The sequence below is a fragment of the Scomber japonicus genome, chromosome 15, assembly GCF_027409825.1.
Source record: "Scomber japonicus isolate fScoJap1 chromosome 15, fScoJap1.pri, whole genome shotgun sequence".
Taxonomy (NCBI): Eukaryota; Metazoa; Chordata; class Actinopteri; order Scombriformes; family Scombridae; genus Scomber; species Scomber japonicus.
The window spans coordinates 18,942,319-18,958,789 of record NC_070592.1 but is presented as its reverse complement, the minus strand read 5'-3'; the positions used below and the strand labels follow the sequence as shown (position 1 = coordinate 18,958,789).

Genomic DNA, 16,471 nt, shown 5'->3' with positions numbered 1-16,471 from the left:
CCCAGGGTTTTTGCTGAAGCTGATACAGTATGTGGTGCCCAGTTTCTTGGGATAGCTCTGTGATTGTTGTGATCATGTTGTGAGGTTTTAAATATTTTACTACTGCAGCAATATGGAAGCACCCACTTACATGACAACCCATACTTTCAAATGTAAGAGATAATTCATCATTTGCTTTTTGACTAATGAACATTTATGCACTACCATTATATACTTAGTTGAAGAAGATCAATCCAAAACCAACTGATAAATTGACTTTCTAATTTTCTTGTTGTCTTATAATATAATATAATAATAATGTAATATAATTGTAAACTGAATATATGTAGGTGATCGACAAAACAGTCAACGTGGATACGTCACCTTTGGTTCTAAATGTTTCACTGTTTTCTAACAAATAATCAATATTGGAATAATCATTAGTTGAAGCCCATGTACTTCTAGAATTTCATTGTTCATAAGGATCTGGATTTAAAACTCATCCATAGTTCATTGTGGGTCCTAATTAGTAACAACTAGCTGATTAGTTATTTAATTAGTTTTAAATAAGTTTCATAGTTGGTTAATGTGTAAAAGGCTGGTTTAGTGGTTCCAGTTCATCTGATGCTTTTCTTCTTATTTTACAATACTATAAATCAAATATCTTTTGGTTTTTTGACTTTTTGCTGAACAAAACGATCATGTTGGACTCTGGTCACTGCTGGTAATGATTCTCACTTTTAGTTTTTTGCCTTTTTTAAAGACCAATTAAATGAAAACATCATCAACAAATGAATCAATAATAACATTAATCATCAGGTACAGCCCTAATTCATAGCACAAGATCTGTGGAGGTTCAGCCACCTGTTTGGCTGGTTTTAGACTCCCCTTCTCCCTCCCTGTGCTTTCTCCTAACATTCATACAGCTGGAGCTACTGGAGGACAAAAGGACAATGACGGAGTGACAAGATGACACAAGCACCATACCCTGTTATTTCTGGAACAGTGGACACTGCACAGTAAACCCCAAAGTGACCCCCTCTCCCCAACAACTTCATTTGCCCACAGCTATACCAGATGGCACCAGATTGTGGATTTAGTTAAGAAATCCTCAATTTAGCACACCTGTGCTCATCCAGTGCTCACTTGTGTGTCACCCTACAATATATTAAATCCACATTCACAGCCAATGACCCTAAACCAAAAAGACCAGGCATCATTTTCCACAAACCAATCTACCCAGACACCCCACCCTGGGCCGGCCTGTCCACTTCAGCCCCCCGCCCTCCACCACCCACTCAGTCTTACTCAGACTCAAGACCCACCACATGGTCATTGATGAAAGAGGCCCTCCTCCAGGAATCAAATGAGCTGGAAGGACATCAAGCAGCCAGGGTGCCCCAGCCTCAGTGCTCCTCAGCCGGGCCAGCGCTTGGGTCTCACCCACCCTCCTCCACCACCATCGTCCAAGCCTCCACAACTCCATTCTCTGGGCCCATAAAGGGGGAGGTTAATGAAGCATGGGGAGGGAATTACACTAACGCTAACCGGCAGATGTCCCATATTGTGCCTAGCTACAATAAACAATATGGCTGCCTCTGGGACATTTGCATTAGAAAAGGAGGCGCACTCAGAAAGCCATGTTTTGACTGCATTTTTCAGTGGGCTGACTACTTTTTTCCTGGTCCGCCTGCTTTTTTCAGGGTCAGATCTGTTGCCTTTTTGTGTGATTTTGTTTCCTCCTAGCCAAGTTGTTTGTGGGGTTTTTGGTTGATGTGTTGCCAGTTGAAGACAGTTGTGTCTTGTGCAACTTTTCTGAGTTTCGTCGCTGCTGGATTCAACTGTGTGTGAGGCTACAAGGTGGCTCACTCTTGCACTCTGTGCTACATGTATTCTTAAACTTTGTTGCAGTATTAGATTAACTATTTTAATTTCCAAGCTAAGTGCTTTCCTGCAGGAAAGGCTATGAGTCATGCTGTTGAACATAGTTGGAATATTTTTCATTACTCAGTTGTAGTCGTAATTGATACAGCAGAGAAGGTGGCGCTCAGGCCGAGGGGGCCAAGATTGTTTGTGTGTTTGTCCAAGAGTCACACTTCTGAGATAATTAGTGTTTACTAGGAAATGCTGCTGAAAGGAAGCACGGTGAAATGGCTATTTAAAGCAGAGAGGAACTGATTGGGGGGGGTTTGCTATTGTGTCAGCCCCCCTACACACACACACACACACACACACACACACACACACACACACACACACACACACACACACACACACACACACACACACACACACACAAAATAACCAACTGCCTGCCTCTGTCCTATGGCCCTGTCTGTCTGCTGCCCTCCTCGCTAGGTCATGGCTGGATGGAGATGTAGAAAGGAAGGTCTGTTTATGCATCCTGCCTGCCCTTGGTCAGAGGGCACACACACATGCATGTGCTTGCACACCCACACACATCCACACACATTGATACAGGTTTACATACACACAAATAGATATGTAGACACACATAATGTCAACACAGAGCCAGGAGGTAATACAGTTTACACACACACGCACACGCATTACTCCCCATCTCCACAGTATGCTGTGGGGCGCCCTGTCTCCTCTGTGGCCAGCACAGCAGCCAGCCCCGCGCCGTTTGCTAATGTTTTCTGCTTGAGTGTGCAGACTCCTTTGACTCACTCACCAGCTGGTCGGCCAGTGAATAGAGCTGTGGGCTCAGGTCCATGTCACTTGTGAGGTCTTGGCGGAGGGTTTTGGGGGTATGTGTAGGGGGCATGTGTGTGTGTGCTTAGAGGGGGGCAACACACCAACCCCAGCATCAAGACATTTCACTTTATAAATGTCTTTTGCACACAAATATACTCACTTGGTTGCTGTTCTATCAGGTTAAATGGTCATTCACTTTAAATTTAACTCACTGAAGCTTCTTCATTTCGTATATTTGCATTTTAATCTGTCAGTAGCCCTTAAACTTAAATAATCAAACTATCCTACCTTTGGTATGTTTTTATTTTTTTTGAGCCAAAAGCACCTGGCTACGAGCCCTTCACGATTACTTATTTGTTTACAGGTGCAGGACCTGTTTGAGAGTATTTCAGTTTGAAAAGAACATGTCTAAGCTGGTTTGACATAGTTCATTCGTGTTCACACCAGCTTTACTTTAGCTTGTGTGTCACGTATGCAGCGTCTACGGCGATTTCTGAGGTCAGTTTTTGGGCATAAAATGAGAACGAGTGCCAATTAACTCAAGCAGGACAGCTGCTGAGAAACAGAGAGCTATGCTTGTACAGAGCGGGGCCTCTCCCTGCCTCTGTCATTTGTGTGTGTGTGTGTGTGTGTCTGTGTGTGTGTGTGTGTGTGTGTCAGTTATCAAACATCTGCCACAGTCGACAAGAAAAGACACAGGCCTCCCTGAACTCCCTCTATACCACAATGTATCCGCCTTTTTATAGTTACCTTCTCTCTACAGGGTCCTTTCATTCAGGCCTTTTGTTGGAGATCTGATTCAAATGGCGAGGTTTGAGTTGTGTGTGTGTGTGTGTGTGTGTGGTGTGGTGGGGTGGGGGGGGGGCTTGGGATGATATTTTTGCTAGCACAATTAAGGCTGAACTGTGCATGTGATCAAATGCATCAATTCAATAACAGTAATTCTAAGCCACGTATTGACAATGAAAACAAATCTCAAACATCTGGTCTGTGCTGTTACATTGTTCGCTCAATCATCTCACACCCTACATCACCACTTTTAACCTGACCTTGTATCTACTATCGCGACTACCATATCCTGAAGCTTAGCTCATCTCTGTATTAACTTTTTGGCCTTGTCATGTTTCCAAAAAAAATCCACCCCACTCTCTCTCTTTGTTCTTTCCGTTTTGTTATCTGACAGGATATGATGTACCAGCTGCTCCAGGGGTTGGACTTCCTGCACTCCCACCGCGTGGTTCACCGTGACCTGAAGCCCCAGAACATCCTGGTCACCAGTGGAGGACAGATCAAACTGGCCGACTTCGGCTTAGCCCGCATCTACAGCTTCCAGATGGCGCTCACCTCCGTGGTGAGTTGCGTGTTCATAGGTCTGATTCGATATTCCAAAGAAAGCTTCTTAAACGCTACGAGCTCACAGTTTCACAGCTTTGCAGACACAGACCGACTCAGATGGGGGGTGTATGACATGAGCTAATACACTGCATCATGGCGTTATGGAAAGTTTTGAACCCCTTTGCATCCGTCTACTGTAGTAAAAATTAAGTATTACACCTGCATCCGTAACATCTAGTGTTTAAAATCTCAGCCAGTCTGTTCTTTTTTATACAAGTTGTCACTATTAACAAATCTATTATTTTTGTAGGTGTTTTTTTAAGCAATTATTGAGAGAATGTATAACATTTAGATCTCAATTGCATATAAGCAGTTTTTATTTCAAAGTGAACATATGCATAAGTGAAAGAATACGCCTTATCTATGTACTCTAGACATGCAAAGAAAATGGATACACTTATCACCCCTGGGTTTTCCTTTGCTCTCTGAAACCACTCTTTTCAACTCCATTATCACTACTATGACATCTGCTGTTTCTTTTTACATAAGTAGACTGTATAACTGATCTAGAAAATAGAAAATGCACTCAATAGCAGTATCTGTAGACCCAGAAGTAGATGTGTGCGTGACAGTGCTGTTGTTATTGCAAGTTTATATTTTAAAGCTGAACAAACTCACTCGCTGTCGTTCACATTAATGCTTTTTTGATAAAGATACACTCGCATACACAGACACAGACACGCCGCCACTGCCTTGAACTACCCTCCCGTCTCCTGAGAGTTGGATGAAAAGCGTCTAATGTGATGTAGCGGGCACTTAAAGGGCATCAGCGGGTAGCTCGGCAGCACTGGGCCAAATGATATAGGATTTCTCTGTGTAAATTGAGAGCCAAAGGCCCCCGTGGCCTGTCTCAGGAATCCCTCAGTGGCCGTCGTAGACAGGGATGGAACAGACGAGGAGAGACAGACACCCCTCCCTTCCCGCCGTCGGTACTTTGATGTCCAACTGTTGAGCTCTGGGCTCTGATGACCAGATAAAATAGAGAGACTGAAAGGAGTCTTTGGAAGCGCTTGAAAATAGGGAGAGATGAGACTTTTAAAATGAAGGTAGCCAGCAACAGTAGCCCACTAACTTTTTTTAATGTGCTTTTTATTTATGTAGGAATGGTTTTCTGACCTGCTTCAAATTCACACATACAGTCATGCATTTTATTTCCTTCACTGATCAACATCACCAGAACCAAACCTTCATTAGCATAAATCATTACATTTGGGTTTGGATATGTTTAAGTACAGTATATTTAATCTCTGGTAAGGTTTGAATTTTGTATTATTGTATTTAAGTTTTATGTTTCATGTTTTTAATTTAATGTATGAGTTGTTCTGTTGGTCTGTTCAGAGTTGTCATGTGGTGCTTGTAGAGAGGGAGATTGACTCAATCTAGTAAAAGTATAAGCGACAGAAAGTCACAGACGTGAATGACGGACAGACGACAGAAACTTCTTTGCAGTAAGATGCTCGGTTTTGACCAGTGGGAATACAAAATATTTTGTAAAATGTACTATAAGTTACAATTGTTCATCCCACCTGCTGATGAGTATCAGGAGGATTTGAGGAGATGTAGGGATGGAACTGAAGGCCAGGCAGCTCATATTATGCAGAGTTAGCAACACTCATAGTTCATCCAGTAGCACAACATCTGCCCGTCCAATGTAAATATAAACATCCTTTTGGAAAGAATGTAAACTTAATTTCTGCTCTCAGCATCCAAATAGACTGCCATATGTCTGTGCCACCGTCACAGGAAAACAAGAGACGAGCAGCAGGGCTGGTGGACACTAAGCAGGTGCTCCAAACTTCATATCAGACATAACACAGACTCTTTGTCCTCTGTGACCAATCTCTTAAAGACGGCAAACATGGTCTTTGTGTAAACCATTTCATAATGCAACTGAAAACATTACATACCATTTGTTGTAAGTAAAATACCAAAATCCATGACTCCGCTTTCCGCACACGGTAGCAGCTTCACACTGATGTGCTGGTGACATCATGAAATCTAGCAGCAAGAAATTATTATAGCCCATCACACACAAGGAGAGGGCGGGTCATTTACACAGAGAACTAATTAAAATCAAGTGAACTTCATGTTACACTAGATTGCTTTAACTATTATAGCTTCTCCTTCTCCTGAAATGTACTGTCATTTGAGTTTTATATGTTTTATTGAATTAGGTGCAATAACTAAGTTGGCTTGTTGAGCATTTGACAGCTTTATTTTTCTTGGCACACCAGCAAAAGTAGTCATTGCAAGCCATTTTCAAATATTTTGCCATGGATTTATACCTGTTTTATTGTATTTCATTATACGTATATTATCCTTATTATATTATACTCATTATATGGACAATAAACCACTCTTGTAGATCTCAAGAAGATGAGCCAAAACGACACATCACAGTAAACAGCTAAAGTAGAATATTGTCAGTTGTCTGTGTAGGTTAACAGGTGCTATCATTATCAAGACAGCTTTTGTAAGGAAGTACTAATAAATATCTGTTAGAAATATCAGTACCGATTCATTCGAATTTTGTCAAATTATTTTCTCTGTATGAGTAGCATCTGCTTATAATTCTGTATCAAGGGTAACTCTGATGATTCAGATAAAACTTTTCAGTATTTCCGAAATTAATTTCTGTAATCTATCACTCAGATCTATAATACCAGCTAACTCTCAAAGGAAGACATACCTAAACCTAAATCAAATTTACATAGTGTTTCACAATATTGAGTGTATATGTGTGTGTGGTTTCAGAGAAGCCTTTATCTTTTGAGAAAATGTTACACTTCTTTATGACTAAGAGGGGACACTTTTCGTTAGGGGGTTGAAATCTCACCCGGGAATCCACCTTCAGATAAGGATGACAGATGTCGAGTCCCCGAAATTACTTGCGCACACACACATACATACACACACACACACACACACACACACACACACACACACACACACACACACACACACACACACACACACACACAGTTTGCACACACATTCATTTCCTTCCTTGGTTATACAGATTGGGACACAAAAATGAAATGGTTTGTGTGTGTGTGTGCGTGTGTATGTGCATGTGCATGCATGCACTGGAGCAGAGCGCTGCAACGTGAGCACAGGATCTTCGGTTCCAGATGAATGTTCCTGTGTCTGGAATCCCCCTATCAGTCCCTGCAACACACACACGCGCACGCACGCGCATAAACACACACACACACACACACACACACACACACACGTACACACACACGTACACACAATCTCCATTCATCCATTCAGTGTTTCCTCTTGCTAATAAAAGCAGATAATCTACATTGTATGCAGTGCACATACACAAATACACACACTATTTAAGAGGATCTTCCCCTTTGCCCAACAGACCAGCAGTTACTTATTTAGTCACCTAATGCCACCGTTACTGGCAGACAGATGGGCTTTGGAGAACTGCTGTTGCTTAAGTGAACAAGATACTTCTCTCTCTCACTTTCAAAGTGATTCATTTAGCACTTCTAGAACGAGAAGATGGCTGGAGTGAGCATTTGCATAAAGTTGTCAAAAACAGTCCCTCTCTCCTCTCTCCTTTTTTTCCATCATTGTTAACTGAAACTTGCACTCATTCTGCTAATGATTTACCAGAATTGTGTGAACTTCTGTTTTTGTGATGAATTTGCTTTCTCACCTAGCAACATGTTGCGTTGTTAATGTCATTGACAAAACTAGCAGTCTGTGCATGCGTGTGTTTAAAAAGTGTGTGACGGTGCATTAGCACATGCATGGTTGCATGTGACTGATGGCCCCATCGGCATCACCCACCTACCATGTCACACATATTTCACCCTCCCTGAGAGAGGGAAAGAGAGCGAGGGAGACCACCCATTGGGTTGGTACAGAGGTCCAGATTAGGCTGCCCCTGGCAGTCCCTGGGGGTCCGTTGCTTTGTTGATGTTTTTTTAATGACCCCAGTCTGGCTACAGCCACATTGTGCTGCCTTGATTGACAGGCAGATGGGTCAAGCTGATGGGTTAATCTGACATACCAGAAAAGAGTAGAGTAGGGTCTGTTTTTTGTCCATCCCATTGAGATCCCATTTCTGCCAAAGTGCTTTTGAGGAAAAGGTTTCCTTTGATGGAGCTAATTTGGAAGAAAAGAGTCTGCAGTGTTACAGAATTGTGTAATGCAGCATATCTTATTAACATCCGAATACTGGTACAAATTTGGGCATGTTTGATCAAAGACACTGCTATACATTAGTATTCTTAACAAGTATGAAGGAAACTGATCCAGTCAAAGTCAAGGGACATTCCTAAAACATCCTGTGACCAAAGGTACTTTTACTCTGAACTGGCCAAACTTCAGGAATCCTAAGGTTTTGGTCTAAGAGTAATGACTAACTCTTAAGCTTGTGAGTCAAAAGTAGTCCAAAAGACTGATAAGTCACTAAGAATGAATAATAAATTGGATTTTTTTTGGTCAACTAATCACTGCAGAAGTACGTGACTCATGATACATAATGTGATCCATAACAATGGGGTCAACCCCACCTCCTCTCTCAGCTTAGGACTTCACTCATTTCCTTTGTAAAAGTCACTCTCAGCAGCTCTGTGAACAGGTCTAGTGAAAGAACTTTAAGTGCCATTTAGGAGGGCTCCTAGTGGTAAGATAATGTGGCTTTGTGAATGTGGCTCCTGATCTGGAGGTGACAGAGGGACAAGAGGTTACCTCAGGTGTTGTTTTCAAAGGATAACCTCCAGTAACCTGACAGTGGTTGTCTTCCCATCTTCACCTTTCACAAATTGCTAACTGTTGTAATACAAGGCTGACTGGATAGTCCCATGAAACCCATTAGCTTTCACTCTCATGCATATCATGCGCATGTTGTTGCCTGACAAATTGGATTTGGTAAACTCAAGGGGAATGCCACCAGACTTTTATGTTAGCACTTGTCGTCGGTACAAAAATAAACTTGAGGGGTTTCCATAATTTACAGGAGATGGCAAAATAAGCTTATTGGTGGCAAACATGCTTCTGTCTTGCCTCTGAGCTTATCTTAAGTCTAAATAACAGGCTGTTATTGAGTTACACAATAGCTAAATGGAATTTTATGAGTGCTTGTCCTTTCAAGTCTTTTTCAGCGAATAAATGGCTTATAAATTTCCTTTTTATATGATCAAATGAAGAAATTATTTTTAGCACTTTGAGTAGTTATCTTCTGAGACAATCTGTGAAGTCACTGTCATAGTTTCCTGTAAACTCTTTTATAGATGACAGGCAGAGGAGTAAAATGGTTACCTGATCAAAGGTATCTGCCCAATTCTTCCCCTCATCCCCTCTGCTTATAGCCCTCCCACTACGCTTACCAGAATAAGACACCCATATCTCAGACGACATTAAACAAATCGAAACCAGATTTCCTGCCCGCACTCAGACAGCAGACTGGCTCTTACAATATAAAGCTTTCAAGAGCAGTCAGACTCTATTCAGTCTGAACTTCTATTTTCACTATGTATGTGTTTCCCATTTTGGGCCCTTGCTCGACTGTGTTAAAATCTGTGAGTTAGCGGAAAGTTTAGATTGGTAATGTCTCACTTGTGGCACATGATGATAATCTTCCAAGATAGAAATGATAATGAAGATTAGATTTCTTTAAGTTGGCAAACTGCATGTTTGCAGATGATAACTTTTTCTCTCTTTTGTGTCTCATAGTTTATGATTAAGCTTTGTTTATTGTATCACACAGTTTCAAGAAGTGTCAGGGCTACAAGCATCAGTAGCGCACCATCTCCAGTAGTGCAACAGAATTCAAGAACAGAGCCTAATGAAAGTGAAATTTCTCAGTGATGAGCAACAATGAACTGGACAGTTGTGTCTGTGAATCTGCTTCTTTGCCAGACAATGTGTTTCTACTCTCGACAGACAGACAGACAGAAAGAGAAAGAGAGAAGCAGGCAGCAGCAGGGAGAGGGAGGGGGGAAAAACCCTTGCACTGCACGCAGGAGAGCACGTGCAGCGCACTCTGGGAATGTTTAGATATCTCCTCAAACGGCTCCGCATGGGAAAAAAAGGAAAAGTCATCCTCTATGCTTTGACTGCAGCCGGCTGGAGCAAAGGGGCTGGCCCCAATTTGACATAAGCAAACACACACACAGCTCAGTACATGCACACATACAGTATATGAACGGGGATATGCGCGCATACACACATTTTAACACAGACAATTGCATTGTTATCAATGATTGTTCCCACACACCGATACACTGACATGCACAGTGCAATATGCAGGTCTTATTTGATTTTTGTGTTTGTGTGTGTGTGTGTGTGTGTGTGTGTGTGCGTGTGTACCCCCTTTAAGTATGTCAGACAGAGCCGCGGTAGCACCCCCCTACACACACTCCTCTTACACTTCACTGTATTGATCAGTCTCTTGGCAACGGTCCAGGTGGAGAAAAGGGGGTACTGACCCGGTGGTTGCGGTGCATGTGCGCACACACACACGCACACAGCAGCATCTGGATATTAAAGCCTTGTCTGTACCAGCAACGGCCAGAGGAAGAGGAGGAAAAAAAGAGAAAAAATTACAGCATATATCAGGAATTTTCCAGCTAATGATGTGCGGATGTGGTAGCACTGGGGAGAGAGAGCCACTGACTGTGCTGTCTTTGTTTCGCTCGCCGAGGGCCCCATGCTGCATTCCTGTATGCTGTGCATACTTTGGCAACAGTTGTAGTCCCAGTTTTTTTTTTCTGTTTTACTGTATACAGTTTGTGTGCTGCTCTTGCACTTTTCTTTCTGTAGCTCTGTCTCTCCCTCCTTCAGTGTCTGTGCCTCCATCTACCTTTCCCCCTCATCTCTCTTTTGGATCTTCCTCCTTCTTCCCTTTCTTGGCCTGGTGCAGCAGCATTGTTGGGACGTTAAATTGTTCTTTTTGCAGAACAAGAGAAAGAAAGAGGGAAAGTTAGGGAGGAGTGAAATAATGGTGTTTACAGCATGGCTGACTGCTGGAGCTTCGAATGAGGCCTCTCTGGAGACACAACATCACAGCCTCAGCCCCACTGTACTCTCAGGATGCATAGTTTTGCTCATATTATTATTATTATAACATCCGCTCTCCCTCTCCCATATGTGGCTTGCCTATACACTCTGAAGCCTTTATCCCTTTTCCCTCAGAGATTCACTTAGGAAGACTTTAATTTGTGGTGGATTACTTTCAGGAATGTAATCAAATTCTAGCTTAAGACTCAAAGCATGAAGCAGTTGAGTCATTTACCTGAGAGACTTATCTGCACTGCACAGTTATTCCACTTTATTCAGTAATTGCTGAATGAGTTAAAGCTTCCAATCATGCCCTTATTGATTCAATTACAATAGTTATTTGGCCTCTGGTGTTTCCAAAGTGCTGGTCTGTGCAGTGTGCAGTGTGTGTAGATGGTATGTGTCTGTGTGTGCAGTGGTGCTCTTTCATCCTGGGCTTCCTCAGTGAGAGGGAATGTAAACACAGGTCCCGGCCAAGCTCCATCAGCCCCAGTGCCTCCGGCGCTGCAGCCCTAAGCCCCAGCTTCAGTCATCCTTATGGCATCAGGTCACTGCAAAGGTCCACACATAGTGTGACATGAAAACGTCTGTGTCATGGTAGTGGCGGCAGGGGTCGAACAGGATAGGGGGTGTGTGTGGTTTCCAACAGTTCCATGATTTGAGGATTTCATTTAGTACTTTTTGCCATCATTGCTATGGGTTACTTTTAAACAGTACTAAATATTATCATGAAAGTCATCGCTGAGATCATGGACAGGGCATGAAACACAAGCGGTCAGACTTTTAAACAATTACTTAACAGAAGGTTACATGAGGAGGGTCATGTTAAATATGAAGCTACAGATATCAGCCGGTTGGCTTAGCGTAGCATAAAGACTTGAAGAAGGGGGGTCATTGTCCAAAGTTTAAAAATCCGCCCACCAGCGCCCCTAAACATTAACATGTTGTAATACATGTTGTAATAAAGCAGATTTATCCCTTAAACCTCAAACACATGCTGCAGATAACTTTCATACATTTGCAGAACACATACACTCAAAAGCCCCTGGCACTGAAGCACATTCATCCAGGCAAAAGCAGGTGCTCAGTAAGTCACGTGCAACCACTCACACATACACAAACCAAACGCCCCCGCGCTCACATGCGTATTGTCATTATCCTCGGCTGTGCATGCACAGTGCACTGGTGGCATAGGTCCGGTCCGGATGTTGCAAGTCAGACATGCTTGGAGGTCCAGACCAGGAGGTCTGGAGGTCCTCTGGGGCAGGAGAAGCCATTTCCTCCCTGAAGCGGAGCGGGGAGGAGAGAGCAGCAGTGAGAGTTGAGAAGGATGGTGTTGGTGGTGGTGAGGGGGAGGATGTTCTCAGCAGAAAGGAATTCCCAGAATGTTGTCCTTTAATCTGGAGTCAGCCTCACACACTCTCTATGTCTCTCAGTCTATTTCTCGCTCTCTTTTTTTTCTCCTCCCTCAGCTTTATCTGACCTCTTCTGGCTTTTCTGTTACCATGCAGAAGGGAAGAAGGGTGTCAGATAGGAAGCAAGACAGATTGAAAATGTAAAGCAGCTGACCTAAGTCACTGAACACTGGATTATACAGTTTAGGACTGACTCACGTTTGCTCTGAGTGTCCTGTATCCTGTATGCTTGTGTCTTCATGTAGCCTGCATAGATAAAGGAGAGCAGGAGAGGGTAATGAAGGGATATGTGAAGCAGAACAGAGAATGAGATGAGAGGGTGAGAAATGGAGACTAAGGAAGAAGGAATGCAAACGTGGTCGGAAGAAGAGGAAGGGAAAGGACAGAAAAAAAGCTCAGAGAACAACATTGAAGTTGGGGAATGTCCTCTTTTTTTTTAGAACAGCCAATGAGAAAACTGTTATTAAGTTTAAGTTTGGAGATATTTAGTATAACTTGCAGATGAAAACAGGAGTATTTTATGGAGCGTTTAAAAGTGTGTGTGTGTGTGTGATCAAAGTGCATCCATGGATATTACAGGCTCTCCAATGATTCTGTGTTGGCTTCACTGTGTTTCAGACATGCGTTTTACAGACTCGTCAGCTTACAGAAACGGAGAGAGAAGAATTTTATAGAGGAGTAAGAGCTTGCAGGAGAGAGGGAGGTTAAAAGGTGAGGAGGATTGCTGACGGGAAAGCTGTGCTGACTGACTATAATACATAATATTCTCAAACTTCAGATTGAGAGTTTCAGGCACTCTTTTCCCAAACAATTAATGATAGCGGACTAGGTATTCTCATAAGGGTTTCATTCACAATTAGTCAACGCGTCATGTGTTCATAAGTGACAGTTGCTGTGATTTAAAGGAAGGTGGGCGAATGCTAAAAATAAACCAGTTTCTTCTCTGGTAAATGTCATTTACAGGTTTGGGCAACCCCAATTCTGACGTTGGAAAAGTGTGGAGGAGTGTGTTTCACACGCTATTGAATATAAGGGTGGATGTTATTACATAAGACTCTTAATGTCAACAATTGAAACAATTAAATGATCAACAGCAGCAACAAAAAAAGCAGAAGTGAATATTCAGAGGTGTTAAAGAGTGCTAAATTATTTTACCCAATCACTGTTTTTATGGTTCAATTGAACTATAGTAAAATTACTTTTGTAAAAATCCCCTGAAATAAAAGTAAAAAGTAACTTATTTGAAATTTACTTTGAGTATAAATTACCTAGTTTTTTTGAACTGTGCGGTTATTGAGGTGCAGATACAGTCCTCGAGGCTTGAGGACCTTTCCAAGGAAATGCAGACTGGAGCATGTGCTATATATAAGATGTTTTTAATTTCAAATCACCTTTATTGAATAAAGTGCATTAACAAATTAAATTGAAACATGAAGTGATCATTGCAGAAATACTTTTAAATAGAATTTTAAAAAAAATAAGACAAAAAATACACTAATAAAAACTGAAATAAATAAACTTGAAATACAGTTGAACCAAAATTAAAAATGAACATAATATCAAACAAAGTATACTATTCAAGTCACATGTGTAAATGTGAGATGACATTGCAACGAAAGGCTTGGGGTAAAAGGGGAATTGAATAAAAAACAATTTAAACATTTCCTTTCTTAGTATGAGTCAGAGCATAGAAAGAGGAAAACACTGGTGACTAATATAAATGAGAAGTACAACTGCTACAATACGTAAACTTGATACATGCATGTTATACTACACACACATATATATATTACTGCATGTGAGGACTGAGTTACTTGAAGAAGAAAAACATCTAGAAGGGTTACATCAGAATATCTGCTTATATATAAAATAATAGTGACAGTGGAAACTTTGTACATTATTACTCAGTGAATTTGCTGTTCACTTTAAGCAGGCTGCTTAAGAGCTGCTTTCTTAAAGTTCAGTCTTGCTGGCTGCAGCGAACACCAGTCCAGCACATCGGAACAGTTTCTCACAGGCAGCAGAAGCTGGCAGGCTGGTGTTGAGATTTTAGGGACAGTTTTTTGATGTAGGGAAATAAGTTTAGTAAGTCCATATTTGTCTGAGACACTAGCAAGATACCTGTCCGGCTTCCCTTTACTCTGTGGGCTCATGGATTTCATTGATGAGAAGAAATCATCTTCATCTGATCAATGCTGCCCAACTTGTTCCAAGTCATCCTGTGTTATTTTTCCAAGGAGAGTTTTAATTAAGGCTCTAAATCTGTACAAATAAATAACAAAAACACAAAACATCTACATATTGTAGTGCACAGCTTTGACACATACAGTGACTTATGTTGCAACATGATTCTTTATGGACACAAAACAAAAAAAAGATCTCATAGTACTGATCTTAAGGTGAGATGCAAGGTGTAGAGCACAAATGATGAAACTTGGGATTGATAACTGTGGGTTTGTGACACACTAAAGCTAATTAGACACTTAAGCTTACATAATCTTTCCAATTGGATTTTTTATTATATTATTATGTATTATGTTTGTATTACAATTACAGCAAAATCTACTTGCAACTATTTACTTTAGTAGTTTAATGTCCTGAACACAAGGATGCAACTTAATCGCCTGCACAGACACATTGATGTCCATTCTTGCATGTCTACTCCTAATATGCACACCAGCTTTCTCAGTCCAAGTGGTCTTGAACTTTAGCAGTATTGCTGCAGCTATTAGTTAAGGGTCTTCCATCATCCCACCGAAGCGCTTTTGGACACCACCTTGAATGGCTCTGATGAGTGGCAGACACATCTTGGCGGAAACTTTCAGTCTTGTAGCTAGAAGATTGACAGAAGTAGCCATCCCATGTGTGTGTTTGTCTCAGGCTGTCTGATGTTTAAAGCCTACACCTCAGGCTTTATGGTAATACATTACTCATTTAAGAAAGCGATTCAGTGAGACTCAATCTGTACAAAACAATATATGTCAAAAGCAGGTCATTTTGTGCAGAGGCCAGTCAATTAGTTCATTACCATATTTAGCATTTGGCTACGAAGCTTCCAAAAAACCTGAAAGGCCCTCTCTATAGTCAGTGTTTGGTTTGTCCATTTTGGGCTACTGTAGAAACATGGAGGAGCAACATGGCGGCCTCAGTATGAGAGGACCTGCTCCCCATGTTGATTTAAAGGGCTCATTCCAAATAAACGAAAAAACCTATTCTTATTTTCAGGCAATTATACACTAATTAAAACATACCAATAGATATCATATTCCATTCCTGCCAAGTCAGATGCCACTAAATTCTACATACTGCACCTTTAAGTAAAAGTAAGATGACTGTTTTTTTTTAAATATTTAAGTAAAAGAACACAGAAAATCCACATTGTTACAGTATGGAGAGTAATTGTAATTTATTACTTCCATCCCTGTTCACATTTAGTAAATGTGGTGTGTTTATTAATAATGGCAAATTGTTGACAATTTCTGTTTTTTATATTTAAGACATTTGTCTGCCTTTTTTTCTTAAAACAAAACAACTGTATATATTTGAACTGTTTGTAAGACAGTTGAGTCTTCAGTAGGAACAAAAGAGCTTGCATCTGAGTGCTACATACAGAGTAGGGAAGTCGGAAAGTATTTAGAGACGGACTAACGCACTGTTGGTTTTGGTTTCATTCGATTAGCTGATAGCAAGAACAATACAGAATAATGTCAGCCTTATCATTCAGTGAAGGAGCAGAATGAAAAGATCACCTTTCCATAGTTACACTGTTACAACAACAGTATACTGCAATCAAAGTAGTCAGTGGCACTCGTTGCATCTATCTTCCGGTGTGTCTATGAGTGCATGTGTCTGCATGAGTGATACATATGCCTGTGTCTGCACTTGTGGCCAGGTTTTCGAATAACTCTGTATTGCACTGAGGCGGATATACCCTGAGC

At 41.4% G+C, this 16,471-nt stretch overlaps 1 protein-coding gene across 1 annotated transcript in view; it reads left to right on the top strand.

The window, feature by feature from the left end:
* Positions 1-16,471, top strand: part of cdk6 (cyclin-dependent kinase 6) — a 33,792-nt gene that overhangs the window by 6,041 nt on the left and 11,280 nt on the right. Inside the window, exon 4 of the mRNA XM_053334417.1 lies at positions 3,881-4,048. Within this exon, the coding sequence (XP_053190392.1) occupies positions 3,881-4,048 (168 nt within the window). The remainder of the gene's footprint in view (positions 1-3,880; positions 4,049-16,471) is intronic.